This window comes from Pongo pygmaeus, chromosome 13 (assembly GCF_028885625.2).
Source record: "Pongo pygmaeus isolate AG05252 chromosome 13, NHGRI_mPonPyg2-v2.0_pri, whole genome shotgun sequence".
Lineage (NCBI taxonomy): Eukaryota > Metazoa > Chordata > Mammalia > Primates > Hominidae > Pongo > Pongo pygmaeus.
Window position 1 is genome coordinate 36254212 of NC_072386.2, and position 21651 is coordinate 36275862.

Sequence of the window (21651 nt, forward strand, 5' to 3'; positions counted from 1 at the left end):
CTGCTGCAAAATGCTAGGGGTCCAATCCAGACCATAGTCACCTCGCATTTTTCAGTTCCTGAAGGTATCAACAGTGAAGGCTATGAAACAGTGAAGATGGGGGCCTGCCCCTCCCTCTGGGAGCTCTGTTCCAGAGAGGTACAACATGTTGCCTCCTGCAACATACCTGCAGGAGGTGGCTGGAGACCCCAGTTGGGATATCACACCCACTGAGGAGAAATAGCATCAGGGATTCAGGTGAAAAAACAGTTTGGCCACTTTTTGGTAGAGCAGCTGTGCTGTGCTGGGGGTCTGCTACCACCACCAGCACAAAAGAATGGCATTTGCAAGAATGGCTAAGGCTGCTAAACAGCAACAATGGCAATCTACCCTTCCCTTTGGGAGCACCATCCCAGGGACATTCGAAACTGCTGTCCACCAGAAAACAGTGGTAGGGGTGACTGGAGACCTCAGTGGGGAGATTCCACCCAGTGAAAAGAAACAGGATTTGGGATCGATGTGAATAAGCAGTCTGACTCCTTCTCTGTAGAGCTGCTGGGCTGTGCTGGGTGGCTGTTCCAGTCCCTAGCTGCCTTGAACTCCCTAGAACCCAAGGGCTTCAATAGCTAAGACTGTGAAACAGCAAAGATGGCAGCCCACACCCTGCCGCTGGGAGCTCCATGTCAGGGAGGTATGAGGCTGCTACCAGTGGCTGGCTGGATTCCCAAGCCAGTGGGTCTTACCCTGAGACAGGCCATGGAAGGCGGGCCTGCCACTTGTCACTGCCCAGCCCCCTGGATGAAACCCCTTTCCTAGGGTTATGTACAGGGGTCTAGCCTCCTGCTTGGCTGGAGTTATAGCTTCTTTTGTGGGGAAGCCTGGCTAAGGTTCCAGGGTACCCATGCATGCCTGAGCAGCTGCTCTGCTGAAACCCTATGTAGCCCTGCATGTCAGACTGAAGGCCCTGGTAGATTGGGTTCACTAGGAGATCTCCTGACCTGAGGATTGCAAAGATCTGTGGGAGAAGCATGGGTCCCCAGGGCTGCTCACTTACTCACCACTTCCCTGGGCAGGAGAGACTCCCCTGGCTCTGTGTCATTCCTGGGTAGGCAGTTGTCCTGCCTTGCTTTGCTCTGTTCTCCATTGGTCAAGTTGTTTTCTTGAGTCCCAGTGTGTGTACCTGGATATTTCAGTTGAAGGTGCTATATTTACTCGCCCCTTCCATTTCTCTCCACGAGAGTGGCACACACTAGCAGCTTCTAGGTGGCCATCTTGGCCAACCCTGAAAACTATTTGTTTCCAACTATAAGCCATGCATAAAAAGAATGCCTTGAGAGAACCTGAAGTCCAAGGTTCATCCAGACCCCAGCTCAGCTAGGCCAGCAGCACCCTTGTTTCCCAATGGTCCTACTGCTTCTTCTACTGGTGGCCCTGCTGCTTTGCCACTGTGGCCCTGTTGGATCTCTGGGCTTTGACCTGCCTCAGAACCATGACCTACTTACCAGGAACATCTTGGCACTTCTGGGCCAAATGTGGAGAATCTCCACTTTCTTGTGTCTCAAGGAGAGAAGAGACTTCAGGTTCCCCCTGGAGATGTGGATGGCAGCCATTTGCAGAAGGCCCAGGCCCTGTCTGTCCTCCATGAGATGCTTCAGCAGATCTTCAGACTCTTCCCCACAGAGCGCTCCTCTGTTGCCTAGAACATGACCTTCCTGGACCAGCTCCACACTGGATTTCAACAGCAGCTAGAATGCCCGGAGTCTTGCTTAGGGCAGGCAACAGGAGAGGAAGAATCTGTAGGGGTGACTGGGGCCCTACACTGCCTTGAGGAGGTACTTCCAGAATCTATGGGAATCTAGAGAATCTACCTGAAAGAGAAGAAATACAGTGACTGTGCTTGGGAGGTTGTCAGAGGGGAATCATGAAATCCTTCTCTTCATCAACAAACTTGCAAGGACTGAGAAGTAAGGATGAAGACCTGGGGTCTGCTTTAGTCTTTCTTATTTTCTTCCTCTTCCTAGCTATGTGTTTATTTCTTCTTTTTCTAGTTCCTTAACTTGTAAAGTTAGTTCATTGGTTTGAGGGCTTTCTTCTTTTTTAATATAAGCTTTTACAGCTTTCAATTTCCCCTTTAGCTCTGCTTTCACTGCATCACATACGTTTTGGTATGTAGTGTTTTCATTTTCATCTGTCTCAAGTTATTTTCTAAGTTCCCCCCTGGTCATTTTTTATTTTTTTACTATACTTTAAGTTCTAGAGTAAATATGCTCAACATGCAAGTTTCTTACATAGGTATACATGTGCCATGTTGGTTTGCTGCACCCATTAACTTGTCATTTACATTAGGTATTTCTCCTCTTACATGTTTATCACATTTAGACATATATTTGTTTTCTTTTTGTTCCCATAAATTAAGATGAAAAATCAGAACACTTTTACCTTCTAGGAAAAGTGAAGTGAGAAATATAAATATATTTGCTACTGTGAATGCTACATAGAACCATTGTATAGTCCATTTAAAAATTTTACTTGTATTCTTTCATTGACACTAACCTAAATATGAAAATGAAAGAAATCAAAGTATAGTAAAACAAATTTTCACAGTAAAATACAACATAAAAAATGAATATGCAAAAATTCCCAATACAATCTCAAGTGAACAAAGAAAAAGTACTCTCTCCCCAAGTGTTTCAAAGACTAAGAATAATAACTTGGGCAAAATTGCCTGGTATACTCAGGGTCTAATAAAAGGATGAGCCTAAAATTCAATAAAAATGTGTTCACTGGATAAACTACTAAATCAATGTACAAAATATACATTTCTGAAATGAAAGCTCCTCTAATATGGAAACCCCTATGCACATTTCACAATGTAGAATATTTTAATTGTTCAATGATATAAAGAATTTAACTGAATCATTTAAAATGATGAATAACAAAATGTGTTTGGTTATTTTCTAAAATCGATCCATTTCATAATCTCTACCTCTATATAAACAGGCTGATTTTCTACCAGTGTCATCTAAAGATTATCATGTGCTTTGAAGCTGAAACTTATAAATGATGGAAAAGTGATGTCACAAGTATTTACAGTTCACATACACATTCTGGGGATTTGATCCAGGGAAGGAAAGCTGTAGGATTATTTGGGGGACAGAGACTATTATTCCCTCCTTTTGGGAATAGTAAATTGTCCGATTCCTATAAACTCGGTGAATTGGAGAGTTTGAATTTCGATATGTGACTCTGTATTTGACACCAGGCTAGTTATTTTCTATTATAACAAAGTAGAGGACAGATTAGAGATGAAGTCATAAACAGTTAATATAGTGCTAGGCAAAGGATGATACTATGCTGCTTTTGCAACTTGAATCCCCAGATCTACATGCACCTTAAAAAACTAGAATCCCCAGTGGTTTTAGCAGTAAACTAAATGAGCATTATTGATTTTTAGTAAAAGCTGAATGGAAATTTTTGTCATTGTCTGTTACAATCCCAGCAAATATGGCCATGATGAAGAAAAATAGCTTCATTCTTGAACACTTTCCAGTAGAAGAAAAAATGAGAAACTAGTAAAAACTCCACCTCCTAAATGGCTGATTTGCTAAAACAGACCTCATTCCATATAAGGACTCAGTATCTATAGGGCCGAGGCTAACTAACTTTGCCAGAGTTCAGGACCACCCTGAAAGTTAATTCTTTACATAATCATATTCAATATTTATAAATTTATGAATTTAGAACAAAGATGGTCTTTTTTATTTGATAAGAATTGACTTGGATAGGAACTTCTGAAAACCTTTAGGGAATATGAACTTCAGTGAAAAATGCCAAAAATGATTTAATTGATAACATTTTCTAAGTCACATATGTTTATTGGAATGATACTTCTTCTAAGGGTACAAAAATTAGTTCTCGCAGTGTAAACAACTCTGACATATTACAATAGTTTGTGACTCTCCAACAACTCTATCCAACAAAATTTCATTGCTTAACATACATCTTTCTCATTGGGTTTTCTTGTGTATGATATGAGAAGCACTGCTATTGAGTTCATGAAGATAAACAAAATATTTGTAAGATCAGTGTTAGAAACCTATGGCAAATAGATGGCTGTGATTGAAGGACTTTTCGTCCATTTTTTGCTGGATCTTACAGTCTTATCGCAATATGTGCCTTTAACCTGCATATATTTGGGCTGCCATTGACTATCTTATGGTTATTACTTATGTTTGATCCTCACTTCTTCAGGATGTTTGTAGACTTTGAGAATTCAGTGCAAATAGCTTATATTATATGATTTGTTTTTACTAAAGTTATTCAAAACATCTATATTTATGTCAAGTGCCGAAAAGCAAAAAGTAATGGCGATATCTGGATGAATACTGTAGCTAGTGAAGTTTACAAATTATTTTCTCATATAAAGCAAAATTCAAAGCTTCATACGGTAACAGAAAAATTTTTTTAAATTATTGATTCATATTTTTAGGATTTTTGAATGATTAGGCATGTAATTATATTCATATTATTAACGCGTATTTATATAGATTTTTAATTTGCATATGTACTTTGGTACAAAATTTACATGAACAAATCACATTAAAAGTTATTTCACAAATATACTTATCAAATCAAGTTAAATGTCAATAGCTTTTAAACTTAGATTTTTGTTTAACTTTTCTGTCATTCTTAACTTTACTTTGAATAAAAAGAGCAAACTTGATAGTTCTTATCTGCGAAGTAGAGGTATATGTAGTATACCTAAATAGATATGCCAAATCTGTGTTATTAAAATTTCATGAAGATTTCAATTAGAAAAAAAATACCATAAAACGCTTTGAGTGGAGGGGAAAAATAGGCAATGATGAAAAAAATGAAAAACATTGTTAAACACATGTAGAGAATGCATAAGGAAAGCAAAAACGGAGATAGAAAGTAAAACAAGGGCATTTAGAAAATGGAAATTAGTATGTTCACTATTTAAGACCTATGCACAGAGCAAAGTCTTCAGAAAACCTAGAGGCCAAGGTTCAAGGTTACCTATCTCAAGTAGCCTAGCGATATTTGCAACAGCCCAATGTCCCTGTCCTTTTCTTTACTGATGGCCATGGTGGTGCTCAGCTACAAATCCATCTGTTCTCTGGGCTGTGATCTGCCTCAGACCCACAGCCTGGGTAATAGGAGGGCCTTGATACTCCTGGCACAAATGGGAAGAATCTCTCCTTTCTCCTGCCTGAAGGACAGACATGATTTCGGATTCCCCCAGGAGGAGTTTGATGGCAACCAGTTGCAGAAGGCTCAAGCCATCTCTGTCCTCCATGAGATGATCCAGCAGACCTTCAATCTCTTTGGCACAAAGGACTCATCTGCTGCTTGGGAACAGAGCCTCCTAGAAAGATTTTCCACTGAACTTTACCAGCAACTGAATGACCTGGAAGCCTGTGTGATACAGGAGGTTGGGGTGGAAGAGACTCCCCTGATGAATGAGGACTCCATCCTGGCTGTGAGGAAATACTTCCAAAGAATCACTGTTTATCTCACAGAGAAGAAATACAGCCCTTGTGCCTGGGAGGTTGTCAGAGCAGAAATCATGAGATCCTTCTCTTATGCAACAAGGCTGCAAAAAAGAATAAGGAGGAAGGATTGAAAACTGGTTCAACATGGAAATGATCCTCATTGACGAATACATCATCTCACACTTTCATGAGTTCTTCCGTTTCAAAGACTCACTTCTATAACCACCACGAGTTGAATCAAAATTTTCGAATGTTTTCAGCAGTGTAAAGAAGCGTCGTGTTTACCTGTGCAGGCACTAGTCCTTTACAGATGACCATGCTGATGTCTCTGTTCATCTATTTATTTAAATATTTATTTATTTAATTATTTTTAAGATTTAAATTATTTTTTATGTAATATGATGAGTACCTTTACATTGTGGTTAATGTAACAATATATGTTCTTCATATTTAGCCAATATGTTAATTTCCTTTTTCATTAAATTTTTACTCTACAAAATTTCTTGTGTTTGTTTATTCTTTAAGACAAAATGCCAAGCCTGACTGTACAACCCGACTTAAAAATAGATGATTTCATTAAGTTTCCCATCATAATTTTATTCAAGTTATAAAAAAATACATTTTTCTATACCTGGTTATATGTTGCCTTCAGGATATAAACGTGAACATAAAATATACAGTCCCTGTTCTCTTGTATCTTTGATTTTTGTCAGGAAAGAAATCTAAAAACAATAATAATGGTGAATTAATATCACTTATGCTGACTGCTATAATGTGAGGAAGTAAGAAAACAATGAATTCCTCTTAGCAGAAGGTAGATTGAAACACATATGGAAAAAATAGCAGAGATATTCTCTGTAAACTGACTTGCAAACATGCAATTGAAAATGTACATTGCAAGTCAGATATATGAGTTTGCAGTGTCCAAGGAATACGATGTCTGGAAGTTCGTAAGTGGTAATGGAAAGGCCAAAAATGAAGGCTGTCATGTGGGGAGCAAGTGGAGAGGGAAAAAAAGACTTAAACTGGATTCTGAGGACCTTCCACCATTAAAGTGGGGGAACAGAAGAGTCACAAAGAAAACAGAGGTGGAATACCTTAACATTAGAAGGACGAAAGGGAATGGTGATATAAATGGATTTACAAAATAAATGTGCTTAGGAAAACAATCAATAAACTTATGGAAAATGTGAATTAAAACTGAGCACTACAGCAAGAAAATAGATGGCAATGCAGAGCTTACTGACAGCTGGATTGGTAGAATTAATCAGCAGAAGCCACACAGGGGTAGGTAGAAGACTGAATCAGAAAAGAAAAATCAAGATAACACATATAGAAAATTGTGAGAAATCTGCCTTTGCAATGGAGGGAAGTAATAACCTGGATCCCCCAAAACTGTGGATTACCTTTTATCTGCATAGTGTTTCCTTTTTCAAAATATATGTCACTGAATAAATTTCATAAATGTGATGCATTGGTGAATCATGTTAATACATTTAATATTTTATATATTTAAAGCACAAAATATAAAATTATTTACAATAGTAATTGATCATTATTTTGATTACTACTCTGTTAAATGTCAGTAAAAACTGACACATTTCTTTCATAAAATAAAATCGGAAACTGGAAAAGAGAATCTCTTTCTCAATACTTTAGGAATGGGGAAAGGATTCCCTATTTAATAAATGGTGCTGGGAAAACTGGATAGCCATATGCAGAAAACTGAAACTGGACCCCTTCCTTACACCTTATACAAAAATTAACTCAAGATGGATCAAACATGTAAATGTAAAACCCAAAACCATAAAAACCCTAGAAGAAAACGTAGGCAATAGCATTCAGGACATCGGCATGGGCAAAGATTTTATGATGAAATCGCCAAAAGCAACTGCAACCAAAGCTAAAATTGACAAATGGCATCTAATTAAAGAGCTTCTGCACAGCAAAAGAAATTATCAATCATCATGGCGAACAGGCAACTTACAGAATGGGAGAAAATTTTTGCAGTCTACCCAATTGACAGAGGTCTAATATTCAGAATGTACAAAGAAGTGAAACAAATTTACAAAAAAAAAAAAAGCCCCATCAAAAAGTGGGCAAAGGACATGAAGAGACACTTCTCAAAAGCAGACATTTATGTGGCCAATAAATATGCAAAAAGCTCAACATCACTGATTATTAGAGAAATGAAAATCAAAACCACAACGAGATACCATCTCATGTCACTCAGAATGGCAATTACTAAAAAGTCAGGAAACAACAGATGCTGGTGAAGCTGTGGAAAAATGGGAAAGCTTTTACACTGTTGGTGGGATTGTAAATTAGTTCAACCATTGTGGAAGACAGTGTGGTGATTCATCAAGGATCTAGAACCAGAAATACCATTTGACCCAGCAATCCCATTCCTGAGTACATACCCAAAGGAATACAAATCATTCTACTACAAAAATACAGGCATGCATATGTTTATTGCATCACTATTTACAATAGCAAAGACAGGAAACCAACCCAAATGCCCATCAATGATAGAATGCATTTTAAAAATTGTGCTTCAATTTATTTAATCCTATAGGAGTTGTAGGATTATTTGGCAGACAGAGAATATTATTCCCTCCTTTTGGGAATAGTAAATTGTCCAATTTCTATAAACTCGGTGAATTGGAGAGTTTGAGTTTCGATATGTGACTCTGTATTTGACACCAGGCTAGTTATTTTCTATTATAACAAAGTAGAGGAAAGATTAGAGATGAAGTCATAAACAGTTAATATAGTGCTAGGCAAAGGATGATACTATGCTGCTCTTGCAACTTGAATCCCCAGATCTACATGCACCTTAAAAAACTAGATCCCCAGTGGTTTTAGCAGTAAACTAAATGAGCATTATTGATTTTTAGTAAAAGCTGAATGGAAATTTTTGTCATTGTCTGTTAGAATCCCAGCAAATATGGCCATGATGAAGAAAAATAGCTTCATTCTTGAACACTTTCCAGTAGAAGAAAAAATGAGAAACTAGTAAAAACTCCACCTCCTAAAAGGCTGATTTGCTAAAACAGACCTCATTCCATTTAAGGATTCAGTATCTATAAGGCCGAGGCAAACTAACTTTGCCAGAGTTCAGGACCACTCTGAAAGTTAATTCTTTACATAATCATATTCAATATTTATAAATTTATGAATTTAGAACAAAGATGGTCTTTTTTATTTGATAAGAATTGACTTGGATAGGAACTTCTGAAAACCTTTAGGGAATATGAACTTCAGTGAAAAATGCCAAAAATGATTTAATTGATAACATTTTCTAAGTCACATATGTTTATTGGAATGATATTTCTTCTAAGGGTACAAAAATTAGTTCTCGTAGTGTAAACAACTCTGACATATTACAATAGTTTGTGACTCTCCAACAACTCTAGCCAACAAAATTTCATTGCTTAACATACATCTTTCTCATTGGGTTTTCTTGTGTATGATATGAGAAGCACTGGTATTGAGTTCATGAAGATAAACAAAATATTTGTAAGATCAGTGTTAGAAACCTATGGCAAATAGATGGCTGTGATTGAAGGACTTTTCGTCCATTTTTTGCTGGATCTTAAAGTCTCATCACAATATGTGGCTTTAACCTGCATATCTTTGGGCTGACATTGACTATCTTATGGTTATTACTTATGTTTGATCCTCAGTTCTTCAGGATGTTTTGTAGACTTTGAGGATTAAATGCAAATAGCTTATATTATATGATTTATTTCTACTAAAGTTATTCAACACATCTACATTTATGTCAAGTGCTGAAAAGAAAAAAGTGTTGGCAATATCTGGATGAAAACTGCAGCTAGTAAACTTTAAAAATTATTTTCTCATATACAGCAAAACTCAAAGCTTCATAGACTAGGAGAAAAATTTTTAAAAATTATTGATTCATATTTTTAGCAGTTTTGAATTATTAGGTATGTAATTATATTCATATTACTAATGTGTATTTATATAGATTTTTCTTTTGCATATGTATTTGATACAAACTTTACATGAACAAATTACATGAAAAGTTATTCCACAAATATACTTCTCAAATTAAGTTAAATGTCAATAGCTTTTAAACTTAGATTTTTGTTTAACTTTTCTGTCATTAACTTTACTTTAAATAAAAAGAGCAAACTTTATAGTTCTTATCTGTGAAGTAGAGGTATATGTAGTATACCTAAATAGATATGCCAAATCTATGTTATTAAAATTTTGTGAAGATTTCAATTAGAAAAAAATACCATAAAAGGCTTTGAGTGGAGGGGAAAAATAGGCAATGATGAAAAAAAATGAAAAACATTGTTAAACACATGTAGAGAATGCATAAGGAAAGCAAAAACAGAGAGAGAAAGTGAAACAAGGGCATTTAGAAAATGGAAATTAGTATGTTCACTATTTAAGACCTATGCACAGAGCAAAGTCTTCAGAAAACCTAGAGGCCAAGGTTCAAGGTTACCCATCTCAAGTAGCCTAGCGATATTTGCAACATCCCAATGGCCCTGTCCTTTTCTTTACTGATGGCCGTGCTGGTGCTCAGCTACAAATCCATCTGTTCTCTGGGCTGTGATCTGCCTCAGACCCACAGCCTGGGTAATAGAAGGGCCTTGATACTCCTGGCACAAATGGGAAGAATCTCTCCTTTCTCCTGCCTGAAGGACAGACATGACTTTGAATTTCCCCAGGAGGAATTTGATGGCAACCAGTTGCAGAAGGCTCAAGCCATCTCTGTCCTCCATGAGATGATCCAGCAGACCTTCAATCTCTTCAGCACAAAGGACTCATCTGCTGCTTGGGAACAGAGCCTCCTAGAAAAATTTTCCACTGAACTTTACCAGCAACTGAATGACCTGGAAGCCTGTGTGATACAGAAGGTTGGGGTGGAAGAGACTCCCCTGATGAATGAGGACTCCATCCTGGCTGTGAAGAAATACTTCCAAAGAATCACTGTTTATCTCACAGAGAAGAAATATAGCCCTTGTGCCTGGGAGGTTGTCAGAGCAGAAATCATGAGATCCTTCTCTTTTTCAACAAACTTGCAAAAAAGAATAAGGAGGAAGTATTGAAAACTGGTTCAACATGGAAATGATCCTCATTGACTAATACATCATCTCACACTTTCATGAGTTCTTCCATTTCAAAGACTCACTTCTATAACCACCACGACTTGAATCAAAATTTTCGAATGTTTTCAGCAGTGTAAAGAAGCGTCGTGTTTACCTGTGCAGGCACTAGTCCTTTACAGATGACCATGCTGATGTCTCTGTTCACCTATTTATTTAAATATTTATTTATTTAATTATTTTTAAGATTTAAATTATTTTTTATGTAATATCATGTGTACCTTTACATTGTGGTTAATGTACCAATATATGTTCTTCATATTTAGCCAATATATTAATTTCCTTTTTCATTAAATTTTTACTATACAAAATTTCTTGTGTCTGCTTATTCTTTAAGATAAAATGCCAAGCCTGACTTTACAATCTGACTTAAAAATAGATGATTTAATTAACTTACCTATCATAATATTATTCAAGTTATAAAAAAATACATTTTTCTGTACCTGGTTATATGTTGCCTTCAGGAAATAAATGTGAACATAAAATATACAGTCCCTGTTCTCTTGTATCTTTGATTTTTGTCAGGAAAGAAATCTAAAAACAATAATAATACTGAATTAATATCAGTTATGCTATCTGCTATAATGTGAGGAAGTAAAAAAAAAACAATGAATTCCTCTTAGCAGAAGGTAGATTGAGACATATCTGGAAATAAAAGCAGAGATATTCTCTGTAAACTGACTTTCAACACGTAATTGAAAATGTACATTGTCAGTCAGATATATGAGTTTTCAGTTTCCAAGGAATACGATATCTGGAAGTTCATAACTGGCAATGGAAAGGCCAAAAATGAAGGCTGTCATGTGGGGAGCAAGTGGAGAGGGAAAAAAAGACTTAAACTGGATTCTGAGGACCTTCTACCATTAAAGTGGGGGAACAGAAGAGACACAAAGAAAACAGAGGTGGAATACCTTAACATTAGAAGGACGAGAGGGAATGGTGATAAACGTGGATTTAGAAAATAAATGTGCTTAGAAAAAGAATAAATAGACTTATGGAAAACGTGAATTAAAACTGAGGACTATAGCAAGAAAATAGATGGGAGTGCAGAGCTTACTGAGAGCTGGATTGATAGAATTAACCAGCAGAAGCCATATTGGGGTAGACAGAAGAGTGAATCAGAAAAGAAAAATCAAGATAACACATATAGAAAATTGTGAGAAATCGGCCTTTGCAATGGTGGCAAGTAATGAGGTTGGACCCCCAAAAAATGTGGATTATCTTTTATCCGCATAGTGTTTCCTTTTTCAAAATATATGTCACTGAATAAATTTCACAAATGTGATGCATTGGTGAATCATATTAATACATTTAATAATTTATATATTTAAAGCATAAAATATAAAATCATTTACAATAGTAATTGATCATTATTTTGATTACTACTCTGTTAAATGTCAGTAAAAACTGACACATTTCTTTCATAAAATAAAATCGGAAATGAGAAAAGAGAATCTCTTTCTCAATACTTTAGGAACGGGGAAAGGATTACCTATTTAATAAATGGTGCTGGGAAAACTGGATAGCCATAGGCAGAAAATTGAAACCCCTTCCTTACACCTTATACAAAAATGAACTCAAGATGGATTAAACACGTACATGTAAAACCCAAAACCATAAAAACTCTAGAGAAAACATAGGCAATAACATTCAGGACATCGGCATGGGCAAAGATTTTATGATGAAATCGCCAAAAGCAACTGCAACCAAAGCTAAAATTGACAAATGGCATCCAATTAAAGAGATTCTGCACAGCAAAAGAAACTATCAATCATCAGGGCGAACAGGCAACATTAAGAATGAGAGAAAATTTTTGCAGTCTACCCAATTGATGGAGGTCTAATATCCAGAATGTACAAAGAACTTAAACAAATTTACACACAAAAAAAAGCCCCATCAAAAAGTGGGCAAAGGACATGAACAGACACTTCTCAAAAGCAGACATTTATGCGGCCAATAAACATGAAAAGAGCTCAACATCACTGATCATTAGAGAAATGCAAATCAAAACCGCAATGAGACACCATCTCATGCCACTCAGAATGGCGATTACTAAAAAGTCAGGAAACAACAGATGCTGGTGAAGCTGTGGAAAAATAGGAAAGCTTTTACACTGTTGGTGGGAATGTAAATTAGTCCAACCATTGTGGAAGACAGTGTGGCGATTCATCAAGGATCTAGAACCAGAAATACCATTTGACCCAGCAATCCCATTCCTGAGTATATACCCAAAGGAATATAAATCATTGTATGATAAAAATACATGCACGTGTATGTCTATTGCAACACTATTTACAATAGCAAAAAAAGGAAACCAACCGAAATGCCCATCAGTGATAGAATGGATTAAAAAAAACATTGTGCTTAAAACCTAGGTGACGAGTTGACAGGTGCAGCAAACCACCATGGCACAGGTATAACTATGTAACAAATCTGCACATTCTGCCCATGTATTCCGGAACTTAAAGCAAAATCAAAAGAAAGAAAGAAAAAGAAAGAAAGAAAGAAAGAAAGAAGAAAAAGAAAGAAAGAAAGAGAGAGAGAGAAAGAAAGAAAGAAAGAGAAAGAAAGAAAGGAAAGAAAAGGAAAGAAAGATAGAAAGACAGAAAGACAGAAAGAAAGAAAGAAAGAAAGAAGGAAGGAAGGAAGGAAGGAAGGAAGGAAAGAGTTGGTCAAAATCAGCTGAAAATACAACATGAACCAAGGAAATTCAGAGAGCAGGAGATGGTTGTGTATAATTGAGGAAAAAAGGAGATTAATAAGTATTAATGAAATCCTAACACAAAATTTACCCATCAGGTATAAATAATAAGAACTTATTTTACATTGAAATTCCATTCTGCTTGTATATATTGTTTTTAGGCAGCGTAAAACAACAGAATTCTGTCATGAATTCTAGAGAGGCTGAAAAATTGTCTCACCTCATTTCAAAGTCCTACTTATATTCAGTCAGGAAATGGTGGCTTGTATAAATACCTGACAGAGGAGCAGCATCTAGATTGAAGTGCAGAATAACGTGTAGATGGTTAACTGATTCTGACACCTGGCACATTCGTTTCCTGGCTCTCAGAATTCCAGAGTACACTCCCATATGAAGTTACTCTCCTAATCTTAAGTAAAGTATACATCTTTGCTGGTTCTGAGAGCTGACACACTTTCCCCTTTCCTCCCTGCTTTTCTGTATCCCATTTTTCACTCCCATATCACATTAGTTTCCTTCCTCTTCCTCTAGAATGCGCACTGTGCTCTCTTCTTCACTCATCATTAGCCTACACTGCCTCTTCATACAGCTGTTTTCAGTTCTCTTGTGGGTTTTACCCATCACTTTCCCCTTAAGAGTACAAAATCACAAATTAAAACAGAAGTTCAGTGAAAGTTCTAGGTTTTTCAGAAGCTCTTTTATAAAATACTCTCTTTCCTTTCTTATGATGAATATTTCTGTAAAAGAGGGAATGTCGCCATTACAACGACATAACAGTCGCTTAGCAAAAAAGGAAATAAAAGGCAGGTTCCATTTTACTTTGAGACGATTACAACATTTACAGGGAAAGAGAGCCCCCAACTGGTCAAAATGCACCAAGACAGCAGCCAAGTCTGTGGAGAGCAGGCTGTGAATGCAGAAGTAGGCCCCCTGGCAGGAAATTTATCTTCATAGCTAAAAAGAGGCTCTTCCCAAGAAAGAACTATCACGGTACTGGAATTAGCCCATTTCCTTAACTTTTGTATCTTAGAGAGAGAAAATACGCCCAGCTTCAGGCATGACATATCCTCTTGGGGCAAGGGACAGCTATGGGGAAAGAGAAAGGGTCAGGATGTGTCCCTTTCCTCCAGCCTGCCCAGCCTCCCCGGGGCCTCCTAATTTATCCCTTCACCTATGGATTGTGCTAGACTAGGAATTAGAACAGCCGGCCAATCTCAGTGTAGATATTCAAAGGAATTTGACTTTTGGTCTCTCTATCAAGGTTGTAGAAGTTTTCATAGATAATATCCTAAAATATACCTTCCAAGCTGTTTGCCTTCTCCCTGTCTCTTTGAAGGATGCAACTGATTCCTATTTGGCTTCTTTATAAAGTCCCCTGTTTCTTGGAGGTTTTGTTCATTGCTCTTCATTCTTTTTTCTTTATTTTTGTCTGACTGTCTTATTTCAGAGAGCCAGTCTTCAAGTCCTGAGATTCTGTCCTCAGCTTGGTCTATTCCGCTGTTAATACTTGTGATTGCATTGTGAAATTCTTGTAGTGTGTACATCTACTAGGTCTGTTAGGTTCTTTTTCATACTGGCTATTTTGTCTGTCAGCTCCTCTATCCTTTGATTGTGATTCTTAGTTTCCTTGGTTTAGGTTTTACCGTTTTCCTGAATCTCAGTGAAATTCCTTTCTGTCCATATTCTGAATTACATTTCTGTCATTTTAGCTAACTCATTTTGGTTAAGAACCCTTGTTGGAGAACTAGTGTGATTATTTGGAGGACATAAGATACTCTGTCCATTTGAGTTACCGGAGTTCTTGCATTGGTTCTTTCTCATCTCTGCGTATGGGAGTGTAGCTTGAGTTCAATCAATAAATAGACTCCAGTTCAGGATGTATTCACAGGGCTGCAGCTTTGTGCAGGGTCTTTATTGTAGCTGACTTGTCTTTGGTTGAATGAGGGTATGTTAGTGAGATTTTTTAGTGTTGAAGCTTTGGGCATGACCTAGTAGGTGACTCTTAGGTGTAGTGGTCAGTTGTCAGGCTCTTGCTCAGTCATGTGGCTCCCCTATATTTCCTCACAGTTGCAGCCGTGCTCCTTCTCAATGCTATGAAAGTGTGGGCTCCTCTCCCACTTGAGTGCTGACTGTAGCTTGTATCTTGGCACTCCCAGGCTGCACACAACAGCTCTGGGGTGATCTCAGTCTTAATGTTTTCTCCCCACCTTGGAGGCATCGAAGGAAGGGACCTTAGTAGTAGTTTTAACTGAGGGTCTTTTGCTTGTCTCCTGGGGGCTCCACCCCAGAGATGCAGGTGAGCAATCACTCAGTGCATTCAGCCTGGGATGGGGGTGTCTGTGCTGTGGGCCCAAGCCAGGGGTTCCCTGCCTGGTGATGTGAGGTGGGGGGTGGTTGACCAATGGGAGACAGACTGGCTTCTTCTCTTGGGTTGACTGCAGCTTGTTGGAGGTATGGATAAGGCACTTGGGGTCTCTGCTGCTTCATTAGTTCCAAGGTAGCTGGGGTAGTGCCACTGCAGAGGCAGTGATAGACAGGCTTTCTGTTGCCCCCGGGGTCTCCACCTCCAAGGAATGTGAAGCCATGTCAATGGCAGTGTTTAGCCAGAGGGGTTGGGTGGCTGCACTGCTGGTGTAAGCTTGGGGCTTCACATTTTGGGAAACAGAAGGCGGCAATCTTACCAGGAGTAGAGACTGTTCTCCTCACCATATGGTAACTGTAGCATGTTGTAAGTTCAGGTGACTGTGGCATGCTGTTAAGTTTGTAAACAAAGAGCTTCAGACTCTTTGTTTCTTCCCCAGACCCAAGGCAGCAGGGATAAAACTGCTGCTGTGGCAGTGGCAGAGGTAGGATGACTCTGGGATCTCTACCCAGGGAAACTCCAGGCAACTACCAATGGCTATGCTCAGCCATGGGTAGGATGACTGTTTTGCAGTCATGGGCTGGGGGCCCTGCCTGCTGAAGAATAGGGATGGGGATTCCCAGGGAAAAGGGGCTGGACTCCTCTTCGCATAGTGGCTATGATGTGCTGGAGGTGGGAGTGTAGTGACTAGGCCCTTTGTTCCTTCCCCAGCCAGAGGGCTGCTGGGGCTGTCCCACTGCAACAGTAGTGGTAAAGGGGTTGTGGGTTGACTGTGGGATTTCTTCCTTGGAGAAATGCTGGACTGCCTGCAGTCCAGAGGTGATGAGGCAGGGGAAGGGTGCCTGTGCTGGAGTCTCTGGTCAGGTGGCCCTGCCCATTGTGGAGAGGTGACAACAAGGAACAGCATGGAGAACAGTCTGTCTACTCTTCTGTGAGGTAGTTGCTCTGTGCTAGGGATCTGGACCAGCCGCTGTTCCCCTCAAATTCTCCAGAGCCTGGTGACAGCAAGGGTAAGAGCTATGAGACAGCAAAGATGGAAACCCACCCTTCTCACTGGGAACTCTGTTCTAGGGAGTTGCAGAGCTGCTATTGGCTTGATAGTCTCAGCTGGTGGCTGCAGTTCCAGGCCTGGCAGACCCACCCAGTCAGGTGATAGGGGATCAGGGACTCACATAACACACAGTCTGGCCATTTTTCCATAGGGCTGCTGCAATATGCTAGGGGTCCAATCCAGACCATAGTCACCTCGCATTTTTCAGTTCCTGAAGGTATCAACAGTGAAGGCTATGAAGCAGTGAAGATGGGGGCCTGCCCTTCCCTCTGGGAGCTCTGTTCCAGAGAGGTACAACCTGTTGCCTCCTGCAACATACCTGCAGGAGGTGGCTGGAGACCCCAGTTGGGATATCACACCCTCTGAGGAGAAATAGCATCAGGGACTCAAGTGAAAAAACAGTTTGGCCACTTTTTGGTAGAGCAGCTGTGCTGTGCTGGGGGTCTGCTACCACCACCAGCACAAAAGAATGGCATTCGCAAGAATGGCTAAGGCTGCTAAACAGCAGCAATGGCAATCTACCCTTCCCTTTGGGAGCACCATCCCAGGGACATTCGAAAGTGCTGTCCACCAGAAAACAGTGGTAGGGGTGACTGGAGACCCCAGTGGGGAGATTCCACCCAGTGAAAAGAAACAGGATTTGGGATCGATGTGAATAAGCAATCTGACTGCTTCTCTGTAGAGCTGCTGGGCTGTGCTGGGTGGCTGTTCCAGTCCCTAGCTGCCTTGAACTCCCTAGAACCCAAAGGCTTCAATAGCTAAGACTGTGAAACAGCAAAGATGGCAGCCCACCCCCTGCCGCTGGGAGCTCCATGTCAGGGAGGTATGAGGCTGCTACCAGTGGCTGGCTGGATTCCCAAGTCAGTGGGTCTTACCCTGAGACAGGCCATGGAAGGTGGGCCTGCCACTTGTCACTGCTCAGCCCCATGGATGAAACCCCTTTCCTAGGGGTATGTACAGGGGTCTAGCCTCCTGCTTGGCTGGAGTTATAGCTTCTTTTGTGGGGAAGCCTGGGTATCTAAGGCTCCAGGGTACCCATGCATTGCTGAGTGGCTGCTCTGTTGAAACCCTACACAGCCCTGCATGTCAGACTGAAGGCCCTGGTAGAGTGAGTTCACTAGGAGATCTCCTGACCTGAGGGTTGCAAAGATCTGTGGGAGAAGCGTGGTTCCCCAAGGCTGCTCACTTACCACTTCCCTGGCAGGGGAGGCTCCCCTGGCTCTGTGTCACTCCTGGGTAGGCATTCATCCTGCCTTGCTTTGCTCAGTTCTCCATTGGTCAAGTCGTTTTCTTGAGTCCCAGTGTGTGTACCTGGATGTTTCAGTTGAAGGTGCTGTATTTACTTGCCCCTTCCATTTCTCTGCTTGAGAGTGGCACACACTAGCAGCTTCTCGTTGGCCATCTTGGCCAACCCTGAAAGCTATTTGTTTCCAACTAAGAGCCATGCATAGAAGGAATGCCTTCAGAGAACCTGGAGTCCAAGTTTCATCCAGACCCCAGCTCAGCTAGGCCAGCAGCACCCTCGTTTCCCAATGGTTCTCATGCTTCCTCTACTCATGGCCCTGCTGCTTTGCCACTGTGGCCCTGTTGGATCTCTGAGCTGGGCCCTGCCTCAGAACCATGGCCTAGTTAGCAGGAACACCTTGGCACTTCTGACCCAAATGTAGAGAATCTCCACTTTCTTGTGTCTCAAGGACAGAAGAGACTTCAGGTTCCCCCTGGAGATGTGGATGGCAGCCAGTTGCAGAAGGCCCAGGCCATGTCTGTCCTCCATGAGATGCTTCAGCAGATCTTCAGCCTCTTCCCCACAGCGCGCTCCTCTGCTGCCTGGAACGTGACCCTCCTGGACCAACTCCACACTGGACTACATCTGCAGCTGGAATGCCTGGAGTCTTGCTTAAGGCAGGCAAAAGGAGAGGAAGAATCTGTGGGGGTGATTGGGGCCCTGCACTAGCCTTAAGGAGGTACTTTCAGGGAATGCATGGGTATCCAGGGAATCTACCTGAAAGAGAAGAAATACAGTGACTGTGCTTGGGAGGTTGTCTGAGTGGAATCATGAAATCCTTCTCTTCAATCAACAAACTTGTAAGAAGGACTGAGAAGTAAGGATGAAGACCTGGGGTCATCCTGAAATTATTCTCATTGATTAATCTGCCATATCACACTTGCACATGTGTCTTTGGTCATTTCAATAGGCTCTTATTACTGCCGTTGTCACAGAATTTATTGAATTAAATTCAGCAAATACGTTGTTAACAATAGTAAGCAAGTATATGTTAAAAACATTTGGCTCTGGTCTTCGGTTCCTAAGACATGACTGCCCTGATGTGTTTTATTTACTTACTTTTTTCCATTCTTTTTGCAGCTCTTTCATTTATAATATTTAGATATTTTACATATAATAATATAGTCATCTTTACATTGTATTAAAATTTACAAATATATTCATCTTTCCATGTTATTAAATTTGTATTTGTTTTATTCATTAAATTCTCATTTGTTTTATTCATTAAGGAAAATGTCTTGAAATCTTTTTTCTAAAAACAAAATCCACACGCAACTTTGAACAAAACTGAAGAAAGAACAATGAAATGTATTTGTTCATTTACTCCATTCACATTATATGTATAAGTTAAGTAAGTGGCAGATTGTAGAGTTCCCTTCAAGAAATACAATTGAATGAAGCACTCTCAGTCTTACAGAGAAAGAGAGGTAAAAACAGGATTAATGCTTACTTTATTGCAATTCTCTTAAAAGCTAGAAAAAGAAGTAAAGGAAAACAATGTTCTCACACCAGAAGTTTTAGATACAAATGATGCCAGGAAGGGAAAACAATGTTAGATGTCCTTCTTAAGGTACTTGGGGTATATGTACAGTTGACCCTTGAACAGCATGGGTTTGAACTTTTGAACTGCATAGGTCCACTTATACAGGGTTTTGGGTTTTTTTATATTATCTTTTTTTTAAATTTTATTATTATTATACTTTAAGTTTTAGGGTACATGTGCACAATGTGCAGGTTAGTTACATATGTATACATGTGCCATGCTGGTGTGCTGCACCCATTAACTCGTCATTTAGCATTAGGTATATCTCCGAAAGCTATCCCTCCCCCTCCCCCCACCCCACAACAGTCCCCAGAGTGTGATGTTCCCCTTCGTGTGTCCATGTGTTCTCATTGTTCAATTCCCACCTATGAGTGAGAAGATGTGGTGTTTGGTTTTTTGTTCTTGAGATAGTTTACTGAGAATGATGATTTCCAATTTCATCCATGTCCCTACAAAGGACATGAACTCATCATTTTTTATGGCTGCATAGTATTCCATGGTGTATATGTGCCACATTTTCTTAATCCAGTCTATCATTGTTGGACATTTGGGTTGGTTCCAAGTCTTTGCTATTGTGAATACTGCCACAATAAACATACGTGTGCATGTGTCTTTATAACAGCATGATTTATAGTCCTTTGGGTATATACCCAGTAATGGGATGGCTGGGTCAAATGGTATTTCTAGTTCTAGATCCCTGAGGAATCGCCACACTGACTTCCACAAGGGTTGAACTAGTTTACAGTCCCACCAACAGTGTAAAAGTGTTCCTATTTCTCCACATCCTCTCCAGCACCTGTTGTTTCCTGACTTTTTAATGATTGCCATTCTAACTGGTGTGAGATGGTATCTCATTGTGGTTTTGATTTGCATTTCTCTGATGGCCAGTGATGGTGAGCATTTTTTCATGTGTTTTTTGGCTGCATAAATGTCTTCTTTTGAGAAGCGTCTGTTCATGTCCTTCACCTACTTTTTGATGGGGTTGTTTGTTTTTTTCTTGTAAATTTGTTTGAGTTCATTGTAGATTCTAGATATTAGCCCTTTGTCAGATGAGTAGGTTGTGAAAATTTTCTCCCATTCTGTAGGTTGCCTGTTCACTCTGATGGTAGTTTCTTTTGCTGTGCAGAAGCTCTTGAGTTTAATTAGATCCCATTTGTCAATTTTGGCTTTTGTTGCCATTGCTTTTGGTGTTTTAGACATGAAGTCCTTGCCCATGCCTATGTCCTGAATGGTAATGCCTAGGTTTTCTTCTAGGGTTTTTATGGTTTTAGGTCTAACGTTTAAGTCTTTAATCCATCTTGAATTAATTTTTGTATAAGGTGTAAGGAAGGGATCCAGTTTCAGCTTTCTCCATATGGCTAGCCAGTTTTCCCAGCACCATTTATTAAATAGGGAATCCTTTCCCCATTGCTTGTTTTTCTCAGGTTTGTCAAAGATCAGATAGTTGTAGATTTGCGGTGTTATTTCTGAGGACTCTGTTCTGTTCCATTGATCTATATCTCTGTTTTGGTACCAGTACTATGCTGTTTTGGTTACTGTAGCCTTGTAGTATAGTTTGAATTCAGGTAGCGTGATGCCTCCAGCTTTGTTCTTTTGGCTTAGGATTGACTTGGCGATGCGGGCTCTTTTTTGGTTCCATATGAACTTTAAAGTAGTTGTTTCCAATTCTGTGAAGAAAGTCATTGGTAGCTTGATGGGGATGGCATTGGATCTATAAATTACCTTGGGCAGTATGGCCATTTTCACGATATTGATTCTTCCTACCCATGAGCATGGAATTTTCTTCCATTTCTTTGTATCCTCTTTTATTTCATTGAGCAGTAGTTTGTAGTTCTCCTTGAAGAGGTCCTTCATGTCCCTTGTAAGTTGGATTCCTGGGCATTTTATTCTCTTTGAAGCAATTGTGAATGGGAGTTCACTCATGATTTGGCTCTCTGTTTGTCTGTTATTGGTGTATAAGAATGCTTGTAATTTTTGTACATTGATTTTGTATCCTGAGACTTTGCTGAAGTTGTTTATCAGCTTAAGGAGATTTTGGGATGAGACAATGGGGTTTTCTAAATATACAAT

General features: G+C 39.5%; 2 protein-coding genes and 2 pseudogenes across 2 annotated transcripts; all 4 read left to right on the forward strand.

The window, feature by feature from the left end:
- Positions 1 to 1380: 1380 nt before the first annotated feature.
- LOC129043458 (interferon omega-1-like) lies at positions 1381 to 4361 on the forward strand (annotated as a pseudogene).
- Positions 4362 to 5029: 668 nt separating this feature from the next.
- On the forward strand, positions 5030 to 5626 carry LOC129044068 (interferon alpha-4-like). Its single transcript, XM_054501617.2, has one exon. It carries the CDS (start codon positions 5057 to 5059, stop codon positions 5624 to 5626), a length of 570 nt encoding a protein of 189 aa, XP_054357592.1. The 5' UTR covers positions 5030 to 5056.
- Positions 5627 to 10012: 4386 nt separating this feature from the next.
- Positions 10013 to 10582, forward strand: LOC129043459 (interferon alpha-10-like). The gene has a single exon (XM_054500160.1). The coding sequence runs from the start codon at positions 10013 to 10015 to the stop codon at positions 10580 to 10582; it is 570 nt and encodes a 189-aa protein (XP_054356135.1).
- Positions 10583 to 18285: 7703 nt separating this feature from the next.
- LOC129044719 (interferon omega-1-like) lies at positions 18286 to 18884 on the forward strand (annotated as a pseudogene).
- Positions 18885 to 21651: the final 2767 nt, after the last annotated feature.

Excerpts from the sequence above, each read along its gene's own strand:
- LOC129044068 (XM_054501617.2), top strand. The coding sequence starts at position 5,057 with ATGTCCCTGTCCTTTTCTTTACTGATGGCCATGGTGGTGCTCAGCTAC.
- LOC129043459 (XM_054500160.1), top strand. The coding sequence starts at position 10,013 with ATGGCCCTGTCCTTTTCTTTACTGATGGCCGTGCTGGTGCTCAGCTAC.